Source organism: Actinia tenebrosa, unplaced genomic scaffold, assembly GCF_029948245.1.
Source record: "Actinia tenebrosa isolate PJP-AT-01 unplaced genomic scaffold, QUT_ActTen_1.0 PGA_scaffold2__45_contigs__length_23673736, whole genome shotgun sequence".
Classification (NCBI taxonomy): Eukaryota; Metazoa; Cnidaria; class Anthozoa; order Actiniaria; family Actiniidae; genus Actinia; species Actinia tenebrosa.
In genome coordinates, this window is record NW_028292579.1 from 17,181,733 (window position 1) to 17,204,816 (window position 23,084).

Genomic DNA, 23,084 nt, shown 5'->3' on the forward strand with positions numbered 1-23,084 from the left:
CCATTTTCCGGTCAACGTTTTTCAAAAGCTCAAGCAATACAATTAACCCCTTATGATATTATAATATTAAATTTTTCAGTGAAAAGTAATTTTTCGCTAAAAGCATACAAGAAGATATAGATATAAAATAACTTAAAATATATCCATAACGAGATAACATTTTTTGTAAAAAGAAACTTAAAATACGGGTGGAGATTTTTCTTATCAAACGTAGATAAGTCTTTAATTTAAGAATTTATGGTGTACATTAAATTAAAGATACAAACTATTGTAAATGTTTTTATAAAATCAAGTGCTTGATACTGAAAAAAAGAGAAAATACATTTTTCGTTGTTGTTGACAAAATTATGGAAACTAGCACCTACAGCATTTTCAGTTTTGTGGCAATGGTTTTTTTATTTTTATTTTTCATGTTATTTATTTATTTTTTGTTTGATATCGATGAGGTACACCTTTTTATTCTGCTAACCTAGAAAAAATCATTTTTCACCAAAAATAAATCAATTTTGATTGTAGACCACGGAAATATCTTTCATATTCGGATTAATTCGATTTCCAGTGGATAGTTTTAAATACAGTTCTAAATATATCTTCCGTGTTTTATTAATTACGGAGCTCAATTGGAGGAACGAAACTGGTACTGACGTCATTGTACCGCATGGCATCTTCTCCAGTAGAGTAAAGAAGGTTCTAGAAGCTGGTATTTACGTAAGCGTCGCCAAGATCTCGGCTTGATGCGTCAAACAAACGAAAACCCGACCACGTTCGGGTTCGGGCAGAACGCTGTGGAAGGTTCCAGATAAAAAAAAACAAGCGTCGCCAAGCGTCGTCAAGCGTCGTCAAGCGTCGTCAAGCGTCGTCAAGCGTCGTCTTGCTTCGTACAGTGTCGGCCAAGGTCGCTAAGTTCATCGTAAACCGAAACGTGCTACGAGGCTGCTACGAGAAAGTACGAGCTTAGACGAACGGATGTACTTGAATGAGCACAAGTGAACACGAGTGACAACACGAGTGGCAAGTAAATGAATGAGCTGCTGTACGATTGCCGCCCGATTAAAATCGTATGGTTGCCTTGGGAGAGCTTTTTTTTTTTCTACGGTGGCTTGGCATGCTGGGTATCCAAGTGCAAAATTTCCACACTGGGGTAGGTAGGAGTGAGTAGTGGTACCACTTGATCAAAGTCCCGTATGTTCATCAGAAGTTAGAGCGCGAAATTTTAAAGGAACCAGACTGAAAAAAAGAGTCAGCGAAAACTACTTCTTAGGAAGACGAAACTTGCTTTCTTAAAATATCTTATGCTCTCCTAATCATGGAAAGTAAAGCTCTTTCAGATTTAGCTCGAAAGATGGGTATTGATTCTCCACAAGTGGTAAAAAAAGCTGCTGAATATTCAAGACTTGTGTCAGTTCAAGGATCGAGTTTGACTCGTTCTCTCGGGTTGAGCGGGTCTGCCAAGTCCGTTATTTGCTTGGAACTTGCTACAAGCAGTTGTAACAATCCAGTTGATAAGGTATGACATGTATAGAGATGTTTAAAATTCTAAAGCTTGAAATCTTTGTGAAGCATGGTTTTCTTCATGGTGACTGTGCCACAGGAAGCCTAAACCCGGAAAACTCTGATTGATGGGATGACATCTAAATACATGCATTTTTCTTAGTTTGAATGCAATATGCAATCGAGAAACACTCTGCCATGCGTTGTGCTTCTCCTAACTCTTCTCTCATGCTCTGCCAGTCTCCCAAGTGCTTTATAACTGCACACAGCAAGCACACATTTTCTATTCCTTTAGTTGCACATTCATGTGTTAGATCCTGTCCATATGTATACATATTAAGTCCTAAATGCAAATGTTAATGAATCCTTTCCTTTCTCATTAACAGCCATTGCTTAAGAATAATTTTTACCTAGATCCTCATAGAAACGCGAAAACGATAGGAAACAGAAATCAGATACGTATATCTAATGATCATACTTCATGGTGTCTGTGTATTGCTGGGAGGGGGGGGAGAGGGGGGGAGGGTACTCCCCTATATTCGCTATACGGGTAGGTGCCGTCAAACAGGGTATGGTTTTCAGCTCTGGAACAGGGTACATGTATATAAAATCACACTCACACTGGGTCAGGGAATATGAAAAGTGAAGGTCATCAGTATTTTGGTTTACAATCCTAAGTTCTCTAACCAAAGAAGGCTGAAAAAACAATGGGTTGGCTCAAAATATTTATTCCTTTGAACAGAAAAAGAGTTGTTGTTTTTTACTATGATGGTCTATGTAGATTTCTTCAGCCCACCCCTCCCCCTCTTTGAAGAATGGATATTTATGAGGTGATAATTTTTTAAAAGAGGTTGGCATTATTGCACTTGGATAATCTGAGCTAAGTATATTGCACCAAATAATTGCTGCACCAAAAAATTGCCATTACAAACCTCGTACCTTTATTTATAGTATTTTAATGTGAGTCCAATATCTTTAATACTTTATTACTTTATGAGGAAATAATCTGCATCTTTGTCTGATTTCTTATACTGATATCTTACAGAAAACAATACTACGTCTGTCTGGGATGCCAACCAAAAAGGCGTACCATCATGCATATAAAACACTAGAATGTTTATTAGGAAGAGAGAAGTCCTACACAGTCCATGATCTTGCAGTGCAGTTTGGTGTACTTGAAGCTGCAAAACTTGCTGAATCAGTTTTTCAAAGGTAAAGGAAGTAACGTCACCGTCACAAACATAGTCATAACTTAAAGATGCAACATTCAAATGAAGAAATATTTCACCAATACTAAAAGTATTGTATCAGGAGTTAGTAATGATGAAAAGGTAAATTATACACTGTGAAAAGATGAAAAATCTTACTGACGTTTTGGACGCTAGTCCTTCGTCGGAGTAAAAGTGCCTCTTTTACTCCAACGAAGGACTAGCGTCCGAAACGTCAGTTTTTTCATCTTTTCACGGTGTATAATTTACCTTTTCATCATCATTGTTGCATTAGGAACACTGACGCAGCTCACACTAGTTTTTAGCTAGTTATGTCTTCTTATCAGGAGTTAGGTGCATTTTAATGGTTGCACATGAGGAGACACATGAATATGGATACAACTCAAAGAATCTATTCTCTTGGGAGTGACACATGGTCTGTGATGGAAAATCATTGCACCAAATGCACATAATGTCTATTGTGTAGTTCCAAAAATTATCCATACCCCCTCACAGAGGAATTTTTTTAAGACACCCCCCTACACCCCAAAAATTCCAATTTTCTTCCATACGAACTCTAATTTTTGTTCTTTTTCTGACTCCCCTACTTTTCAGAAATTCCAAATTCCTCTATGGGGTGGGTATGGATGATTTCTGGAACTGCACATTACATTTGGGGTAATTGGATAAGCTACTACTAGGGGATAGGTTATATCCCAATAGTAGCAAAAAGTGCCAGCTTTGAAAACCAAAATATTAAATTTAACTTTAATTCAATTTATTTGGTTGTATCTATATATTTAACCGAGTAGTTGGATTAGACAAAAACAATTAGTCCTGTTGACCTCATGGTCTACATGTATGAGTCAACAGCCCATTTGGGCTTAAGGACTAATTACTAAATAGAATTGTATGCACAGCTATCAGGAACAGTTTTCAAACCAGATGGAGGTAGATTTCAGCAAACCAATCTTTCCAGCAGCTGCACTTTTTGCTGTCTGTAGGTAAGAATGAGTATTTTGTTATTAAGGGTAAACACGCAGGTAGCCCAAGCACTGTTTTGGACACCTCATAATAAATTTACTGAAACGTGCTGAAACTTGGGTCCACACATAAGTACAGGGCTGTCAACCCCCGAGATAACATTTGATGTGATTGGTTTATTTCTGACCAATCAGATTATCGCTTATATTACAATGGCGGCTGCTTGCAAGAACAGTTTATGAGGAACATTTTGATTTTGTTAGCAATGTAAAACAACACAAACAACATAAAATAATATTGGAATTTGATGGTTGTGAAAGTCGAGTCTCACAAGAAATGGTCAGCTTCGGGGATCATTGGGACTTTAATCTGGAGACCGGGAGATACGGTCCAAAATCTGGAGACTCCCAGTTTATCCGGGAGAGTTGACAGCCCTGTAAGTAAGGCAATTAGTAACAAGACACTATAGAAGTTTTATTGATTTTTTTCTGAAAATATCTAGAGAAATTTTAAAATAATTGTTTCCAAATGGAACTTGGCAGATCTCATGGTAAAAATAATGTGTTGTGCAATAATTTTACATCTCTGGTATGTTTCCAGGAACTTGTATCATTTTCTTTTTTTTGATATTTTTCTTAGAATGCAGAAGATTCGTGTTGACAAAACAAAACTTTTGGACCTCTTAGGAGTCAAGAAATCCCAATTTGACAAGCTGACCCAAGATATGCAAAAGATATCTAGTGAAAGATTAAGTGAGAGCCATGAATGATAATATACATCTTTACCTTGGGTGTAATATTTTCCCATTTCAAACTATGTGACATTCTCTAGAATATCATCTGTTTGTTTAATGGTTACACATAAGAAGACGCATGAATACATGGATACAACTCAAACAAAGAATCTTATTCTCAATGTAACCGGCGGCAAGGCGCTCAGCTATGAATCAGATTGCAAGTGGTTTTGACAAAAGAATTTATTGAAAAATTCACACAACTTTACAATACATGAAAAAAAAACGGGAACGAGATTACAGGATATCTCTAATGAAAACAAGAAAAATATTTACAATGAGATAAAATAAATTTGTAGCTTATCTAAATAGCTAAAAAGTTATGAATAGAATACAGTCTTGCTAGATATAACTAGAAACGGAAATACGTAAATTACGTCACAGGTAATTTGAATATTGCATACTGATTAGCAGTGTTTACAATACGCGAGTGAAAATTACTAGGTTGCAAAGTTTAATGTACAAGTCGGTAAACCGTGTAAAATGAACTAAACCAATGGAAAAAGCAATAGGAAAAATTGACTAGAGGTTAACTATGGCTTTAGGTAAGTATTTTAACCTTTGTTTATGACAAACTAAGAATTACACGGTTTACTGAACACGCGGTCGCGACAATGACCTTGAGTGTAGAGTTTAAGTAGCGAACAAATTAAAGGTTGGAAAGAAAAGGTCTTTTATCCCGCAGTTAAGGCTATTTATCGTAGTAAAAAGGTTAAACAAGCGAGTAAGGCGGTAGCGATCCTATACACTCAGCGTGATTACTAAATTACTACTGCGTGAATAACTTTGTACTAAATTACGCGCTAATGCGACTAGAATTACTACAACATGAAACGAATGCTTAACAAATATGTAGAAAATCTAAGCTATAAAATATAACGACTAGTTAACGATATTAACATAGATTTGTCCTAAATCTATCCTAGGTATAAGTGTAAAAGGCTTCAAAGATTCATACCTTTACATCGTAGAGAATTCCTTGTCTTGATATGTGCAACGTCTTCAAGAACTTTTACTACACTGATTTAAGCTTAGTTTGGGCCTACTTTTATGGGAAAACCTGCATTCTTAAGACCTTACACATCCTACGCAATGTTGCACGCCCTAGGCGCAAACAGGATGTCCCAAACACGAACTTACGTAAACAAGCGCCAAACCTAGGCATGACTCACTGTAATGTAATTACGTGCGGAAATTATTTCTTGCTTACGCATTTTCCACGCAAACAGTTAATTAAAGAATTACATTCCTATGTGTACACGAGGCATTCCTAATTAAAAATATAGATTTATGACTAAATAATTACTGTCCAAAATAGTGTCTTTTGACTCTGTCACACTTGCCCCTCCTTTTTGTTTGCTTCGTCCTCGAGCAAATTCAGGAACAATGATACGCAGGTGGACTCGTCAGTGCTGAAGTGCGGATCTTGGAAGATTATAGAGGTTGCTGTGTTGGCCTGCCGTTGTCCTTGTGGAACGTCGGAGTACAGGTGCAGCCAGTTCTTCCTCAGACGCATCATCACTATCATCATCATCAGCTGGTTCTGTCATTGGTTGAAAGGCGATTGTCATTCCTCCAATGTCATCTTCTTCATCTGATGATTCTGGCGATGCAGTACATGTTTGTCTAGACCTGTCAGCTTGCCTGTGTCGTCCTCGTATCTCCAGCATTGGTCTTGGACACACTTGCATTTCTCCTTGACTAACAACTTTATCTCCTCCATGTCCATCAGCTCTTTCAACGACATATGTATTGTTGTCTCTTCGTTCGACGATTTTGTACACTTGGCTGTCCCATTTATCTTGAATCTTGTTTCTTCCTCTGACTTTACGGTTGCGAAGGAGTACTCGCTCTCCAACTTGTAGTGGTTCGGCCAGTGCTCTGCCCTTCTGGTCATGGATCTTCTTTCTGACGGTAGCAGCTTCCTTCAAGTTTTGTGTCACAGTGGTATAAGCTTCTCGTAGACGAGTCTGGTGCTTGGTAATCCATTGCTGGTTGTCTACTGTCACTTGTCTGTCATCATCAGGAAGTAGAATGTCCAAAGGTAGCTTTGCATCTCTACCAAACATCAGGTAGAAGGGTGAGTATCTAGTCGTTGCATGTGGCGTAGCATTATAGGCGTAACATAACTCTTTCAGGTGTTCAGGCCACCTTCTTTTCTTTTCTGCTGGTAGAGTTCTTAGAAGCTCATGTAGTGTACGGTTGAATCTTTCGCACTGCCCATTTCCTTGAGGATGATAGGGGGTTGTCCTTGACTTCTTAATTCCATACACTGCACACAACTCCTTGACTAGTTCTGCCTCAAATGACTTGCCTTGGTCAGAGTGTATTCTTCGGGGGATTCCATACACAAGGAACCATTCTTTAATCAGGGTCTTGACTACGGTTGTAGCTTTTTGATCACGGGTAGGTACAGCAATTGTAAACTTTGTGAACACATCTGTTAACACGAGGACATTTTCTCTTCCATCTGTTGCAGGCTCAAGCAAGGTAAAATCCATCGCTAGCACTTCCAATGGCCTAGTAGCTAGTAGGCTGCCCATCGGCGTCTTGACTGGAAGGTAGGATCCTTTGGCAATGACACATCTTTCACAATTTGAGATCCATTGCTTCACATCTCCTTGCATACCGGGCCACCAACATCTTTTCCTCAAGAGCTGTTCTGTCCTGTCTTGTCCTTGATGTCCACATTGATCGTGCGCACCCTTCAGTACTTGTGATTTCATTGATGTGGGGAGTAGCAGTAACCGAAGCTCACTTCCCTGTCCGACTCCTGTACGGCGGTAGAGAACTCCATGGCTTTCCTCAATCCTGTTCCAGTGACTAAGCAACTTCCTTGTATCCCTTGTCTCTTGTTGGCTTTGCCTTTTACTTGGCCGACGTCCAAGGTTTCGGTAGTGGAGGAGACGACTGATGCATGGGTCCTCCTGCTGTAGTCGTTGGATCTCTGTGAGAGGTGTGGTTGGGAATGAGGTTGCTTGCTCCTCCAGCGCACTTGTCTCTGTGTTGCTTATGAACGCTGCTGATACCATCAAATGTTGACGTACCTCTTCTGGTAGGTCTGTAGTATTGGTAGAGTAGGCTAGGGTACTTCTTACTTCAACTGTGGTTGGTTCTTCATCTCGGTTGATGCGACTTAGAGCATCTGCATTCTGGTTGTGACGTCCAGGGCGGTACTTGATGGTAAAGTTGAAGTTTGCTAACTCTGCAGCCCACCTCTGCTCCACAGCTTTCAGCTTACTCTTTGACTGTAGGTATGTCAGCGGGTTGTTGTCTGTGTAGACGACAAACTTCGATCCCAGCAGGTACTCCCTGAACTTCTCACATACAGCCCACTTCAAGGCTAGTAGTTCCAGCTTCCTTGATGAGTAGTTCTCCATGTTTCGCTCTCCACCTCTCAGGCCTCGGCTGGCATAAGCGATCACTTTGACTCTTCCGTCCTGTTCTTGGGACAGCACGGCTCCCAATCCTTCGTTGGACGCATCCGTCTCTAGGATGAAGGGCTTGGTGTAGTCCGGGTAGGCCAGCACTGGTGCTGAGGTTAGTAGATTCTTTAACTTGTTGAAGCTCTTTTGGCACTCTTCTGTCCACAGTACGCCAATCTGCTTCCGGGTGGTCTTGTTACTTCCTCCGCTCCCGAGCTCAGCAACTAACTTGTGCAGCGGGCCTGCCATTTGAGCGAACTTGGGGACAAATCTTCTGTAGTATGACGCAAAACCAAGGAATGATCGCACATCGCGCACTGTCTGGGGGACTGGCCACTCGTTAACTGTCTTTGTCTTTTCAGGGTCTGTCTCGACACCGTCAGCAGAGACCACGTGCCCCAGGTAGGACACCCGATCTCTGAAGAGTTGACACTTGGTTGGTTCAACCTTTAATCCATGATGCTTCAGCTTACTGAATACCGTTTCCAACCGCTCAAGATGTTCTTCAATGGTGGATGAGAAGACTATGATGTCATCCAGGTAGACCATCAGGGTGCGAAGTATGTCCTCTCGGAAGACTCCTTGCATCAACCTTTGGAAGGTCGCTGGGGCATTCTGTAGTCCAAACGGCATCCGAGTGTACTGAAACAAACCCATGGGCGTTGTGAACGCAGTCTTGTGCTGATCATCAGGATGGACTTCAACTTGATTGTAGGCTGATGCCAGATCTATGGTGGAAAAGTACTTTGCGCCACGCAGTGCCTCCAGTGATTCCTCTATCCTTGGTAGGGGGTACTGATCACGCTTGGTTTTCTGGTTCAGCTTCCGGTAGTCGACGTACATCCTCAAGGCTCCAGACTTCTTTCGTACAAGCACTATTGGGGAGGCATAGTTACTCTCACTTGGACATATCACTCCTTTTTCTAGCAAGTCTTGTAGATGCTGTTGCACCTCCTGGTATTGGTTTGGAGGAATCCTTCTGTAACGCTCTGTGACAGGCACATCATCGTCTGTGTAGATGCGATGATATGTTGTCTTTGTACAGCCAAGGTCCTCCTTACATGAAGCAAACACCTCTTCATTTCTTTCGAACATCTGGAGAGCTTTCTCCCTCTGAAGTTCCGTCCCGGGGAAATGTTCCAGGGTAATCCCGTGAGGGGGTGTCTGTATCCTTTGCCAACGTACTTTGCCCACAGCTTCCCGTTGGGGTGGCATCTGAGGGTCAGCACTAAGGTTACAGCACACTGTCACCATGTTATTCTCGTGTAGGAACTCCAACTGCTCTCCTCTCTTGACCATCTCTCCCTCTTGCACAATTCCAATCCGCGTCCTCGGCTTTAGCCATATGTCCTTTGCCGTCTGGTTGGCAACTCTGACATAGTAACACGTCTTGGTAGTATCCACGAGAGTACTGGCCACGGTGAGGTTTCCTTCTACTGGTACACCAAGGGGTTCGATCACAGCATCAGTGCCCCATGATGGGCCTGTGACCAAGATATCAGATTCTGTGAAAGCAGGGACCCAGACTTTGTCTGAGCCGGCTACTTTCACGAACCCAGTTTTACGTTTATTCTTCTTCTCTTCATCTTGCAGGATCTGTTGGTATTGGGGCACCTGCCCAAGAACGTTGGTTCCCAGTAGGCCAGGTACCCTCCTCTGCATTACTGTAGTGGCTGCTGGTGCCTTGTCTTTCAGGGGCTTTGGGCAGTTCGGCCGAAGATGTCCAAGCTCGTGGCAGTTGTAACATCTCCTCGGACCACGTGGGGGACCTCGTGGTGGTGATGGGCTCGCGAACTTCATGGTAAGTTGGGTTAGCAGCTTCTGCTGCTCATCCAGCAATTTTTGTTGCTGCATGAGCTTCTCCACCAGGGCCTTCTGTCCTGCTGTAAGCTCTTGGATGGCATTTACTTGGTTGCTCTCTACCAACACCTCCTTGGCCGCTGCATGGCGATGTGTTCCTCTATCTGTGTCTTCCGAGCTACGATAGGCCTCTTGCCTCACCTCGTTGAAGGTCTTCTCGGGATGTTCTCTGATATAGCGCTTGAGATCCCTGCGCAACAGGTTGTCACGCAAGTTCTCAACGAATGTGTCTCTGAGGTTCTGGTCCTTGTTTTCCAGGGCTCCTACGTGTACTCTGGTTATGTGCTCCGCCATTGACATCAGGGCATGGGCAAAGTCCTGGATGGGCTCCCTGTCACCTTGTTTTCTGGCGAAAAACCTCTGGAGAAGCTGGGTCTTGGTGAGCTTCTCCCCGAAGACGTCTCTTAGAATCCTGAAGAAGCCATCCGGGTCTATCCAGTCATCCACAGGCCTTAGTCGAACTTCATCTCGAGCCGCACCTTCTAAGCTATGGTACAGGAAATCCACCGCCTCTTGACCAGTTAACTTCTGGGCAGCCACAGACCTCTGTGCATCCGCTATCCAGTCTTCAAGCACTTTGTCGTCTCTGCCACCAGCATACTTTCTCAGCTTCTTCTCCCTTGGCACTGTCACTTGTACCACTGGTGCAGGAACAGGTTGGGCAGGGGGTCCTCCTTCAGCCTGCATGCCATCCAGCTGTGCCTTGAGTGCAGCCAATTGCTCTGTGAGTGCAGCCACAGCTTCTTCCGCCATGATTTCAATCTCGTTCCCGTTGGTAAATAATCAGTAACTACTAATGTCAACTTTCTTGCAATCCCACTTCTGACACCAAAAATGTAACCGGCGGCAAGGCGCTCAGCTATGAATCAGATTGCAAGTGGTTTTGACAAAAGAATTTATTGAAAAATTCACACAACTTTACAATACATGAAAAAAAAACGGGAACGAGATTACAGGATATCTCTAATGAAAACAAGAAAAATATTTACAATGAGATAAAATAAATTTGTAGCTTATCTAAATAGCTAAAAAGTTATGAATAGAATACAGTCTTGCTAGATATAACTAGAAACGGAAATACGTAAATTACGTCACAGGTAATTTGAATATTGCAACTGATTAGCAGTGTTTACAATACGCGAGTGAAAATTACTAGGTTGCAAAGTTTAATGTACAAGTCGGTAAACCGTGTAAAATGAACTAAACCAATGGAAAAAGCAATAGGAAAAATTGACTAGAGGTTAACTATGGCTTTAGGTAAGTATTTTAACCTTTGTTTATGACAAACTAAGAATTACACGGTTTACTGAACACGCGGTCGCGACAATGACCTTGAGTGTAGAGTTTAAGTAGCGAACAAATTAAAGGTTGGAAAGAAAAGGTCTTTTATCCCGCAGTTAAGGCTATTTATCGTAGTAAAAAGGTTAAACAAGCGAGTAAGGCGGTAGCGATCCTATACACTCAGCGTGATTACTAAATTACTACTGCGTGAATAACTTTGTACTAAATTACGCGCTAATGCGACTAGAATTACTACAACATGAAACGAATGCTTAACAAATATGTAGAAAATCTAAGCTATAAAATATAACGACTAGTTAACGATATTAACATAGATTTGTCCTAAATCTATCCTAGGTATAAGTGTAAAAGGCTTCAAAGATTCATACCTTTACATCGTAGAGAATTCCTTGTCTTGATATGTGCAACGTCTTCAAGAACTTTTACTACACTGATTTAAGCTTAGTTTGGGCCTACTTTTATGGGAAAACCTGCATTCTTAAGACCTTACACATCCTACGCAATGTTGCACGCCCTAGGCGCAAACAGGATGTCCCAAACACGAACTTACGTAAACAAGCGCCAAACCTAGGCATGACTCACTGTAATGTAATTACGTGCGGAAATTATTTCTTGCTTACGCATTTTCCACGCAAACAGTTAATTAAAGAATTACATTCCTATGTGTACACGAGGCATTCCTAATTAAAAATATAGATTTATGACTAAATAATTACTGTCCAAAATAGTGTCTTTTGACTCTGTCACATCAAGAGAATGACACATGGTCTGAAATGAGAAAACATTATGTCTGAGATAAAGAGATCTAATGGTATTTCATTTAGGAAAGTTACCTAATCAGAATTTATATTCATGCAAAATAATTGTCTCTCTGCCTGCAAGGCTCATTAGATCATGGAAAATCTTAAAATGAAATGACCACAAGTTAAGTTTCCTTACAGTAAATAAACACAGGTTGAATCAGCTTCAAGTTTATTTGCTAGAATTTTTCCTAGAAAGGTGGCGCTAGTTCTCCCTGATTTGGCCATCAAACAGGAAAAAACATTGGTTTGCCAGTGGCAAATCCATGGGTTTAAAAAGAGGGGGCGGGTGGTTCTTGCAGAAAACGCTTAACCAATAGGGTTCCAATTTTATAATTGCATAAAGACATGATTGGCTTTGCAAGATCTCACAAAGAGAGGGCTGTGGCCCATGTAGCCAACAAAGAACCCTGGATCTGCTAGAGCCTGTGTTCAGCCACTTCCCACCCTTCACACCTTACAGGGGAAAACAGGGAGGGGTGGGAAGCAGCTGTATTCAGGCTAGATCTTCTAGGTAACAGCTACACTTTAGATCATCCTTGATTACACTACTGATGATTTCTGGTACTTTTGCATCTACAGGTAAACAGGTTACGCAGAACTCCAAACGATCATTTGGATTGATTGACAGAATCAATGAAGCTGTTGAAGGTTAGTGTACATAAGTACTGGATAAGTACTGGGTAAATAGTAGCAGATCCAGTGCTTTAAAAAGGGGGGTTTCAAAATGACTGCCTCACTGCAATAAAACTGGTAAGATTGGCTTTACAAAGGGGGGTTCCAATTTCATTCTTTTGAGCATAAAGAACATGATTGGCAAGATCTCACAAAAGGGGGGTTCCATGGAACAACCACCTGTGGAATTCATGGAACCACCAGTGGATTCACCACTGGTAAGCAATATTTGATTCTAATAGACCGTTTTCTCAAGGCTGCATGCGCATCTAAACTTGAAAAACCACAAAACTGAAAAACACGAATTTAGTGAAATTGAGAAGCCAGTTTTATATTTAAAGAGGAGAGTAATCAATTTTATGAATTCTTATTGAAAAGCGTTTCATAGAAATGTATGATAATTCTCATTATGAAGCTCCTGTTTTTGTATCATCGCCCATCAAGTTTCTTAAATATGGATGCGCACACAACCTTGAGAAAACAGTCTATTCTAAATCATCAAGTGCATGAACTGTAAGCTTTAATTAAGTAGTGTTAACGCATATAGAGAAAAAATAACATATGCTCTTAAGCTTAGTGGGATTCAAACCCATGTCTTTGGTGTTCTAGTTCGATCTACCTTAGTGAACTAATCTGAATTCCACAGTCATCACATAGTAAAGTTGATATTATATACCATTTTTTATTAGAAAACTGTAGATCAGTAAAAAAGCAAAAGACAGATGAAGATAAGGAGAAAGGCCAAGTGGATGACTATGATGAATGGAAGAGAAGAATTCTAGAAGAGGCAGTTAAAGCAAAAGTTTGAGGTTACTAGAAGTAATATGATCGTTACACATGATGATGAGAGGGTCTGATAAACCAAATTCACTTGGGTGTAATGTTTTTCCATTTCCAACCAAATCATTACTTAGACTATCATTTCTTTGTTAAGTGCCAGTTGTGCATGAGAAGAATATGGATGATACAACTTGAACAAAGAATTTTATTCTCAAGGGAATGACATGTGTATTGAGGTTTTTCATGTGATGTCATACTGTAGTGAAATTTGTTTGATCTTAAAAAGGAGTTGATATTTCAAAGTTGTCATACGGATATAAGTAAAACTGCAAAGTTTGATGAAGAGTGCACGTAAACTATATATGACTTTTTTTAACATGAAGTTTTACAAAGAAAGGTATGTTTCCAGGCAGAATTAGTCTGACAACATACATTTCTTCGTAAAAGTTGTAAGGTAGGTGGAAAAATTCACACATTCTCTGGATTATCAACAATCTTCACAATTATTATCAACAAACTTTATGATTTTACTAACATCATCTATATGAACAATTTCACTGTACAGTAAACTCTCTTTTCTGATTAAATGAAAAAATGAAAATTTTGGATAGAGTAGCGTCAGAGTGAAAAACCTTGATATCCGAAATATGGGAAAACATTAGGCCCAAAATGAATTTGATCCATTGACTACCACTAGTGTAGAATGACACAAGTGGATCCAAATCCTAGATTTTCATAATCAGCGGTACTATGGAACTAAAATATTGCACACTTGTTAATTGACATATTTGTGATGTCCAAATTACCAAGGTGGATTACATTTCAATTCACAAACAAGCACAACAATTGATGAGTTGCAAGCATTCCCAAGAGAGTCGAAAGACAAAATCCTAGTGGCCATATTGGTGTGAATTGAGAAATCTTTTGTTAAATGGCACCAATATGGCCATGGGGGTGTAACAACATGTTCAAAAGTAATGACTTTTGAATGAAGGGGTGCAGCTCATCAAAATCACTTGTGAAGAAAAAATTATTATCCCCTTGACCCTTGTACAGTGGTTTGGCAACCCTTTATACTTATCCAAAAATTTGATCCCCTCCCCCCCCCCCACCCCCATCCTGCCAAATAATTCCTAAGAAATTGTACATTACCCTTCCCACTTCAAAAAAATCTCGACTCCCCATTTACCAAAGCCTCCTTTTTGCATTCCACTAATAATCAACCAGAATATATTGTACAAATAATATATAAAGTCAAGAGAGATATAACTGTTAACTGTTCTAAATATATCCCAATGATTCCCCCCCTTTCTCTGTGCAATAACAACTGATTGAACCCAATTAGTTTTAATAGTCTTACATTCACAGTTTTAGTGACACACCTTTTGGTGAATTTAAACTATTCAGAATATTTCATTTAAATACATTTTTAATTTCTTTTATTTTTTTATTTCTTTCATTTGACAAAGATTAATAAATGTTATTACTGAAGTTTTTGAATATTGAAATGGGATTGGATGGGAAATAAAAATTATAAATAAGAAAACACAGGGAGCCCACAGCAACAATGTTCAAAAAAATATATCATGCGTTTAATTAATTCTGTTTCAAACGTTTAAAGTGCCTATCACCCTTATGTCACAACATTAGCATATGACATGGAAAAACCTTTATAACTTCAAGATGCCGCACTCAAGCTATGAAATATTTTCGGGTTATTCCACATCTTACCCCATGTAGAATCAAAACTGTGAATATTGTCAGAAGGGTGATAGACACTTTAAAAAAATCACAAGCGTTCATATTCTAGCACGTAACAAGTGGAGTAGCCTTATAAGTTGCCTGTAGGATATAAAGACAAGAGATGAAATTCTCAGAAATTTTGGTCATATTTGCAAATCTGCAAATCAATTACCTATCGGATCAAGAAAATTTGGCTTTGCAGTAAAAATCAAGTCACAAAAGATATTCTTCAAATCTCTGTTGTGCTACCATGCATTCTCTTATAAGAGCCTTTTGCTGAACAAGAGTGCACTCGTTGGAGAAAATCTTTAATTTCTCCGGCTGCAAATAAGCTGCAACCTTCAAAAAAAAGTTTTATCGACTTTGCATGAACTTTAATGCAACATGCAAGAACATGCAAGCGGTAGACATTATATATTGTTAAAATATCTAGTACGTTTAGTAATGGTTTGGCACTTTCTGTTTCTTTTTCTTTTGATTTTGTTTAACTTGAACTTTTTGAAGATTAGTTTGAATGTGCTACCCCATGCATACTGAAGAAATGTGAGAATATAGATAAGATTGAAGTATATTTGTTTTAACTGTTTTATGGACAGATAGTGCCTTAATGTTGATATAATTCCCGTATTTCGCGATATAAGATTTTTGATGTTTCCAGAACATGGAATCATCGATCATCTCTCCTAGATATTTTATATAGCTTTTTCTTTCAGACGTTCCATCATTACTACTGATTTTTATATTGACGGAAGCGTCCTTTTTTCTTCTTCATCACTATGATGATGTTTGTTTTCGATATGTTGGCCTATACTCCAGCATAAAAATCTGACGTCCTTCTCTTCCTTCCTGCACGATAGCAACAAACTATCTAACTGCAGGGGTAGCCAGAGGGCCAAAGTGGATGAAACTTTTTATTTGCTGGTCGTAGCTTATGTACAGTCGGAAAAATTAGACTTTCTCTGACAAGAGGGCGTTGTTCAGAGAAAAGCTCTTATGAGAGAATGTATCATAAAACAACAGGGATTTAAAAATGCTCTTTCCGACTTGATTTTCACTACAAAACCGAATTTTCTTGACCGTATCCGATAAGTGATTGATTTTCACCAAGAAATTTCAAGCTCCGAGAGGGTAATTTAGTATTTTTTACATACCCCGTGATCAGGGTAGGCCTTTGTCCAGCAACATGGCTGACAAAGGCCTATACTCCACGTCAAAATCTGGCGTCATCTTCTACCTTCCTGCACGATAGCAACAAACTATCTAACTGCAGGGTTAGCCGGAGGGCCAAAGTGGATGAAACTTATGACGATGCTCCTTAGCGACCAAATGTGAGTGTTATTGATGGTGCAAGCTTATATAACTGTTACGTAGGTTGATCGATCATCCATAGATTCTAACGTTCCGATCGATCGGTCAATGGACGGTCCTCCTTTGCGACCAAATGTGAGTACCATTGATTGTGCAAGCTATAACTGTTACGTAAGTTAATCGATCATCCATCGATTCTAACGTTCCAATCGATCGGTCAATGGACGATGCTCCTTTGCGACCAAATGTGAGTATCATTGATGGTGCAAGCTTATAACTGTTACGTAAGTTGATCGATCATCCATCGATTCTAACGTTCCGATCGATCGGTCAATGGACGATCGTCCTTGGCAACCAAATGTGAGTATTATTGATGGTGCAAGCTTATATACTTATATAACTGTTACGTAGGTTGATCGATCATCCATCGATTCTAACCTTCCGATCGATTGTATATTTCCTACTCATTAACGGTGAGTATCTACCGATCAAATATCGAAAATCCTCATATTGCAAAAACTTGAAATATTTAGTTTTACTCATTGTAACTTGTTTTTATTTGAGAACTATAGTCTTCCAAGATGGTTATTATTTATATTTTATTCATCACACCAAGTGTTTTATAGTTACTTCCTGTAAACCATTCCCACAGAAACTACCCTGACATGGATATAATGCTAATAAATGATGATAATAATGATGGACCATTCATTACTAGTAGTAGGTTTTTCACATAATGTCTGCCCACGCTACAACAATTAAACAGTTACTAATATCTGAATAATATTTCTGATAAGATGCTGTCTCATTCACGAAACCAAATCCTTAAACTAAGATTTCCAGCCGTCTGGATTTCATGCGCACGCGACACTCCGTTTTTACGTGAATAGTCAAAAGGAGTAGGAAAGAGATTGTAAGGCAGTTGAAGGATTGGCAATGCCGACTGTGTAGACGATATTAATAAGAGTTTAACCAGAGATTGGACTCAACTCAATAGACCTCTTCACTATGGGAGTAATGTTTTCCCATTTCAGGCCATGTGTCGATCTCTTGAGAATTAGATTCTTCGATTTAGTTACATCCATATTATATGTGTCTTCTCGTGTGCAACCGTAAAACGAAAGAATGATACTCGAGGGAATGACACGTGGTCTGAAATGGAAAAACATTACGCCCAGTTAAGCTAAAGTGGTCTGTGCCATCCAATCCATTTGACTGCATTCGTAGATTTATCTTAATATATTGATATTGACGGGCTTTGAAAATACCTTCACTCCAGTAGTTTGAGGTTTCTATCCCATGCAGAATTATCATTGAATTTTCCTTAAAACTGAACTACTTATAATTCAACCCTTCAGTTTCAAGCTACGCCTGACCAAGGTCAACGGAACAACATCTATAAGACCAATCTACAGTATCGTCAATAAATGCCACACAGAATTATCATTGATTCTTTTAAAAACTCTGACAACCATTTATAAAGAAAACACTTAAATGTTTTAAATAAGTTCTTAACATCTAAATTACTTTTTTTAATGATATTACAGATGAAAATTTTGGCTTTCTTCTCATGATATTAGTTTGATAAGAAAAAATGAAAAAAAATATTTTCATTTGCCTTGATCCCAGCCAATCAGCTCGCGTAAAACAAAATAAAGAATATCAAAGAATAAATGATTTTCGGACCGCATTTACAAAGTGAAGAAAAACGAACTAGAAAAAAGGAATGCCGAAGGTTAAGCAAGTAGATTAATCGTGATTATAATTGCTATCATTTACAAACAACAGACAAGAGATAACTTTTCAAACATGTTTTTTTTATAACTCGAACTGTCTACATAATACATTGTGCTTCCGTAGTTTGCTCAAGTATTTTCGTTTGATAAGAGCCAGAAACGACTTTCCTGTACAAGGATGTTGAAACTGGTTGTTTTTCTTGTTCTTCTTGCTCTTGTGTCGCAGAACAACGGTAGGAAAAAGAGATACTCGGTTTCAATAGGTAAGAGGATATTCAAATTGTATTAAAACTCCTAGTAGTACTAGTATAGCTTATACGTTCAACAGTTTTTTTTCCGTGGTCGGGACTGGTTCTGGGACAAGTCAATAGATGAACCTTTAAGTCCAGTTTCCCATGGAAAGATGATAAAAGCAAATCTTTTTTTTGGAAAAGAAGAATACAGAATCCCTTGAAGCCTTCAGTACGAGTAGGCTCAGTGTTCGCTATTTTATCCAAAGTTTAAAGTTAATTTTTTTTCGTATTGGATTAAAAAATAAGAAAATGCAAACCACACTAGTCCTCTTTGTCTGGACCATTTATATAGCGGAGAGGAACAGCCATTTGAGTGTTCTTCCTCTCCTACCCTATTTTTATGGCATTTCTCGCTCCCATTTTTTTCAACCCTTTCTATCTCCACATACACACAACAGACATTGTCTTATTCAATAAGCATAATATCTAACCAGTTGTCGTAAAAGACCCTTTCAGCTTCAAATGTTTTCACGACATGTTTCATTCCCTTGAGAATAAGGTTCTTTGTTTGAGCTCTATCCATATTCATGTGTCTTGTCATGCTAAGCCGTTAAACAAAGAAATGATATTCTAGGGAATGACACATGGTCTGTAATGTGAAAACATTAGGCCCTAGCTGAAAGGGTCTACATTGTATTATAACTAGACGACATCGACCCGTACCCTTTCTGCGGGCACAGATTCTTACAACATGGTACCGAATTTGGAAATGATTTACGGAAGAGGCGATCGCTGGAACAGGGAAAGATCGAAGGAAAACGAATTGTAGGAGGAACAGAAAGCAAGCAAGGATCCTGGCCTTGGCAATTGGCTTTGTTGCTCAACGGAACTCAGTTTTGTAGTGGATCGCTCATCAGTCGAGAATGGGTGGTGACCGCTTCGCATTGCTTTCATGGTGAGTATGACCGATTATTTCTCGCTATAGACTCGGGCAATGATTGAAGTACTTCCTGTGTTAGACAGGGACAAGCGGTGAGAACATGAACACACATGACCGAGTAATCGGTTTAGCTAGTTTAGGTTCGTCCAATGATTGAAATACTCTGTCAGACGAGGACTAACGGTAATGTTCGGATTCGTTCTCCAAAGCTCTGTTTCTTTCAGTTGTAGGTTACATCATTAAGCCGACTTTGTCTTAGCGTGTTTTCTGAGACATTGGACCAGAAATATGTCGCAACTTATTAAAAGGTCTATTTCCAATCCTTAAAGACTTGAAAGTCTGCCCCATAATAAACCCAACCAAGGGCGGATCCAGCCAAAATTTGAGGGGGAGGGGGGGGTGGCTAACTGAGTTTCCTCCGTCAATACAACGGAAAACAATAAAAAAAGCATCTAATTCTTCAGTTTTGTTTTTCTTTTTCCTGCTGCCCCCCTGGATCCGCCCTTGCCAACCCTCTCTCGTTAGCTAATACGAGGGAGAAACTGGGTGCTCGGATTTTCTGCGGTCCTTGTAATGACCAGTCCATAATGTTTTTAAGAATTTTCCCGCTTTCTATCGTGTTCGAGTCTAGCTATTTTAAATCACAAAGAGGGCTCAAATCGATGATGGTGGGCACCACACTTTAAGTGGTTTTACGTAGAGAGGGTTTTGCTCTAACTTTTCATGCAATAATTTCTAGACTCATACTCCTCAACCAACCCCAAGTTTTGGACCGCAACACTGGGTGAACATAAACTTCAAGAGAAAGAGGTGTTTGAGCAGGTTAGGGGTGTTGAAAGAATTATCCTGCATCCCAATTACAAGTCCATGTTTTTAGAAAAGATCTTCGATACTCCACCAGACTATGACCTTGGTGAGTTTATTTATTGCTTTTATATATTTTTTATATTTTATGTATTTTATATATTTTATATATTTTATATATTTTATATATTTTATATATTTTATATATTTTATATATTTTATATATTTATATATACTTATATATATTTGATTGATTTGATTGATTTGATTGATTTGATTGATTTGATTGATTTGATTGATTTGATTGATTTGATTGATTTGATTGATTTCATTTCTTTCATTGATTTCATTTCTTTCATTTCTTTCATTTCTTTCATTTCTTTCATTTCTTTCATTTCTTTCACTTCTTTCATTTCTTTCATTTCTTTCATTGACGAGCTGGAGAGCCCATTTTACGGTAAACAGCATGTAGTCTTGGTTGCTACAGGTAATAGTTAATCCGATTTCCGTGATGTCAAGATGACGAATGCCAGGCAAAAACATCAAGCATCTGTAAATATGCTACACTCGAACTATTCAGAGTTATAAAACAACTCATTCGCACAAATAGGTCGCTCGGCTATGAAAGTCCCAATAAGACACCCAAAACATAATATACTTGTCATAAAATCACTTATTACCTGTAGGATTAAAAATGCCAATGAAACAATTTGATTGAAATAAACATTTATGAAAATATATACCTTTAACCCGCTCCCAAAAGTACAACACAAGCTAGGAACAGACGTATTACAAAACAGAAACAGAGTCACATCTATCACAAAATACAGTGATCTAAGTAAGCGTGCAAATTATACAGGTAAACGAGTACCTAAGCATAAATGCGCCTACAGATCTATCACAAAACACAGTGATCTAAGTAAGCATGCAAATTATACAGGTATACGAGTAACTAAGCATAAATGCGCCTACAGATCTATTACAAAACACAGTGACCTAAGTAAGCATGCAAATTATACAGGTATACAAGTACCTAAGCATAAATGCGCCTACAGATCTATTACAAAACACAGTGACCTAAGTAAGCATGCAAATTATACAGGTATACAAGTACCTAAGCATAAACTCTGCCTACAGATCTAATACAAAGACAATAGACGCACATTACATAACAGTAAAAGGGTTACAGCAGTGATAATGTGTAAGAAAAACCTGAAATCCTTTGATCTTGGGCAATAGTTCATCGAAACGTTCTCAGTGACCCTTTCAAATAAAGCGCCACAGTAGAGTGCAGTCACATGATATCTTATAATGACGTAAATATCGTTTCAGTGATGTATAATTGTGCCGTCCATTGATAGTGGCATGCTATGTGCTCATGCTGTGTTAATCAGTACGATGACATGCATTACGCAAGTATTCCCTATGCAATGAATAAAAACGCAATCTGAGACCAGCACTTTGAAAGTGCTGCTTCACGCCGGTAACTAAGCCGTGTAGCTCGTCATGATTTCTTTCATTTCTTTCATTTCTTTCATTTCTTTCTTTCATTTCTTTCATTTCTTTCATTTCTTTCATTTCTTTCATTTCTTTCATTTCTTTCATTTCTTTCATTTCTTTCATTTCTTTCATTTCTTTCATTCAGTTCATTCATTTCATTTATTTCCTTCATTTCATTTCTTAAAGAGGGCATACCAAGGAAAACTGAAGGAAATTGGTTTTTTATCACAAAGAATTAAACATTTAACTTCAAAAACGAGTGTAAAATTTGAAATGAAAACGTGATTTGCTGACGTAATTTATCGGTATGCTTTCCTATTTCCCCCGACTCTAGACCAATCAGAAAGTGAGAAAATTCAAAATAGTGGTAAAATGTGTGTCTTACCCGTAACAAACAGCTAAGGGGAGTTCTGTTTTCAGAGTCGAATATTAAGTCCTCTTTTAATGCCAAAGAATTAATCCAGCTAATATCAATAATAAGTACTATTGTTTTTCCATTTAGCTCTAATCAAGCTAGCAACACCTGCCGAGATAAAAGGTCATGTCTACCCCATCTGTCTTTTACGCCCAGGAATGAAATTCTATCCTGGTAAAAGGTGCTATGTCACAGGATGGGGCCATACCAAATACAACGGTCAAAAACCCGAGGCACTTAACGAGGCCAAGGTCAAGATCGTTGCCATGACTTCCTGTAACAAGGAAAAATCTTACTCTGGAAAAGTGCACGACCGTGCCCTGTGTGCTGGTTGGGAGACAGGGGGGATTGATGCTTGTCAGTTTGACAGTGGTGGCCCACTCAGCTGTGCAGATCGTCTTGGGCAGTACTTCCTGACAGGGGTAGTGTCGTGGGGACATGAGTGTGCTAGGCCTCACAAATATGGGGTGTACTCAAACATGGCTGTCATGACACCATGGGTGTGGGCAACCATTCTTGAAGCAGAAGAGCAAGATGATAATTTTTAAGGTGGTCGCAATTATTCACAGTATCACATAATGATTACACATAAAAACTAGACTGTAAATTTCTGGCATCATTTGCATCGTTGAGATAGTGCGACCATAGCTTCTTGGTTACTTGAAGTCGCCAAAAGAAACCAAATGACCTTATGTTTGGGTCGTCCTACCTGCATGCAAATAGGTTCCTTTTAAAAATCATAATGGGAAAATTGGTATAAAACTGTAAAGAAAATATATATATAATGATTTCAAGACGTGTCTTCATGGTAAATGAATTCATTTGTATGAGCGAAGGTGTTGCTCCGACACTGATCAATAAAGAGAACTGAAATAGTTATTGGTTTTGGTCATCTAATTTGCGTCACACCAACATCTACATGACTCTGAGTGCTATAGATTCAAAATTTATGAGCCAAAACATTGAAAACTTTTTTAAAAGTGCTATTTGTCCTCTTCTTCCCAGTCCCATATGTTTTCCTACGTAATTCCCCTATGGTATCTAATGTCGCTCTTACTATTCCTCCCAGTAGACCGAGGCAGTTGTG

General features: G+C 39.0%; 2 protein-coding genes across 3 annotated transcripts; both read left to right on the top strand.

Moving 5' to 3' along the window:
• The first annotated feature begins 689 nt into the window (after positions 1 to 689).
• Positions 690 to 14,809, top strand: LOC116305385 (origin recognition complex subunit 6). 2 transcript variants are annotated; one of them, XM_089033638.1, is made up of 6 exons: positions 690 to 1,507; positions 2,537 to 2,703; positions 3,620 to 3,703; positions 4,323 to 4,435; positions 12,446 to 12,514; positions 13,228 to 14,809. In XM_089033638.1, exons 1-6 carry the CDS (start codon positions 1,307 to 1,309, stop codon positions 13,344 to 13,346), a joined length of 753 nt encoding a protein of 250 aa, XP_088889764.1. In that variant the 5' UTR covers positions 690 to 1,306; the 3' UTR covers positions 13,347 to 14,809. The 2 variants fall into 2 exon arrangements, with proteins under 2 accessions (XP_088889764.1, XP_088889765.1); XM_089033639.1 differs by lacking the exon at positions 3,620 to 3,703.
• Positions 14,810 to 18,209: 3,400 nt separating this feature from the next.
• Positions 18,210 to 22,874, top strand: LOC116289265 (transmembrane protease serine 11D). The gene is made up of 4 exons (XM_089034723.1): positions 18,210 to 18,368; positions 19,045 to 19,293; positions 20,018 to 20,191; positions 22,085 to 22,874. Exons 1-4 carry the CDS (start codon positions 18,284 to 18,286, stop codon positions 22,543 to 22,545), a joined length of 969 nt encoding a protein of 322 aa, XP_088890849.1. The 5' UTR covers positions 18,210 to 18,283; the 3' UTR covers positions 22,546 to 22,874.
• Positions 22,875 to 23,084: the final 210 nt, after the last annotated feature.

What these genes read in the sequence shown, in the direction of transcription:
- LOC116305385 (XM_089033638.1), top strand. Translation starts at nt 1,307, where the DNA reads ATGGAAAGTAAAGCTCTTTCAGATTTAGCTCGAAAGATGGGTATTGAT. An exon ending in GCTGAATCAGTTTTTCAAAG is followed by an intron (nt 2,704 to 3,619) that starts GTAAAGGAAGTA and finishes TTGTATGCACAG; the next exon opens with CTATCAGGAACAGTTTTCAA. An exon ending in GCACTTTTTGCTGTCTGTAG is followed by an intron (nt 3,704 to 4,322) that starts GTAAGAATGAGT and finishes TATTTTTCTTAG; the next exon opens with AATGCAGAAGATTCGTGTTG.
- LOC116289265 (XM_089034723.1), top strand. Translation starts at nt 18,284, where the DNA reads ATGTTGAAACTGGTTGTTTTTCTTGTTCTTCTTGCTCTTGTGTCGCAG. An exon ending in GAGATACTCGGTTTCAATAG is followed by an intron (nt 18,369 to 19,044) that starts GTAAGAGGATAT and finishes TATTATAACTAG; the next exon opens with ACGACATCGACCCGTACCCT. An exon ending in TCCACCAGACTATGACCTTG is followed by an intron (nt 20,192 to 22,084) that starts GTGAGTTTATTT and finishes TTTTCCATTTAG; the next exon opens with CTCTAATCAAGCTAGCAACA.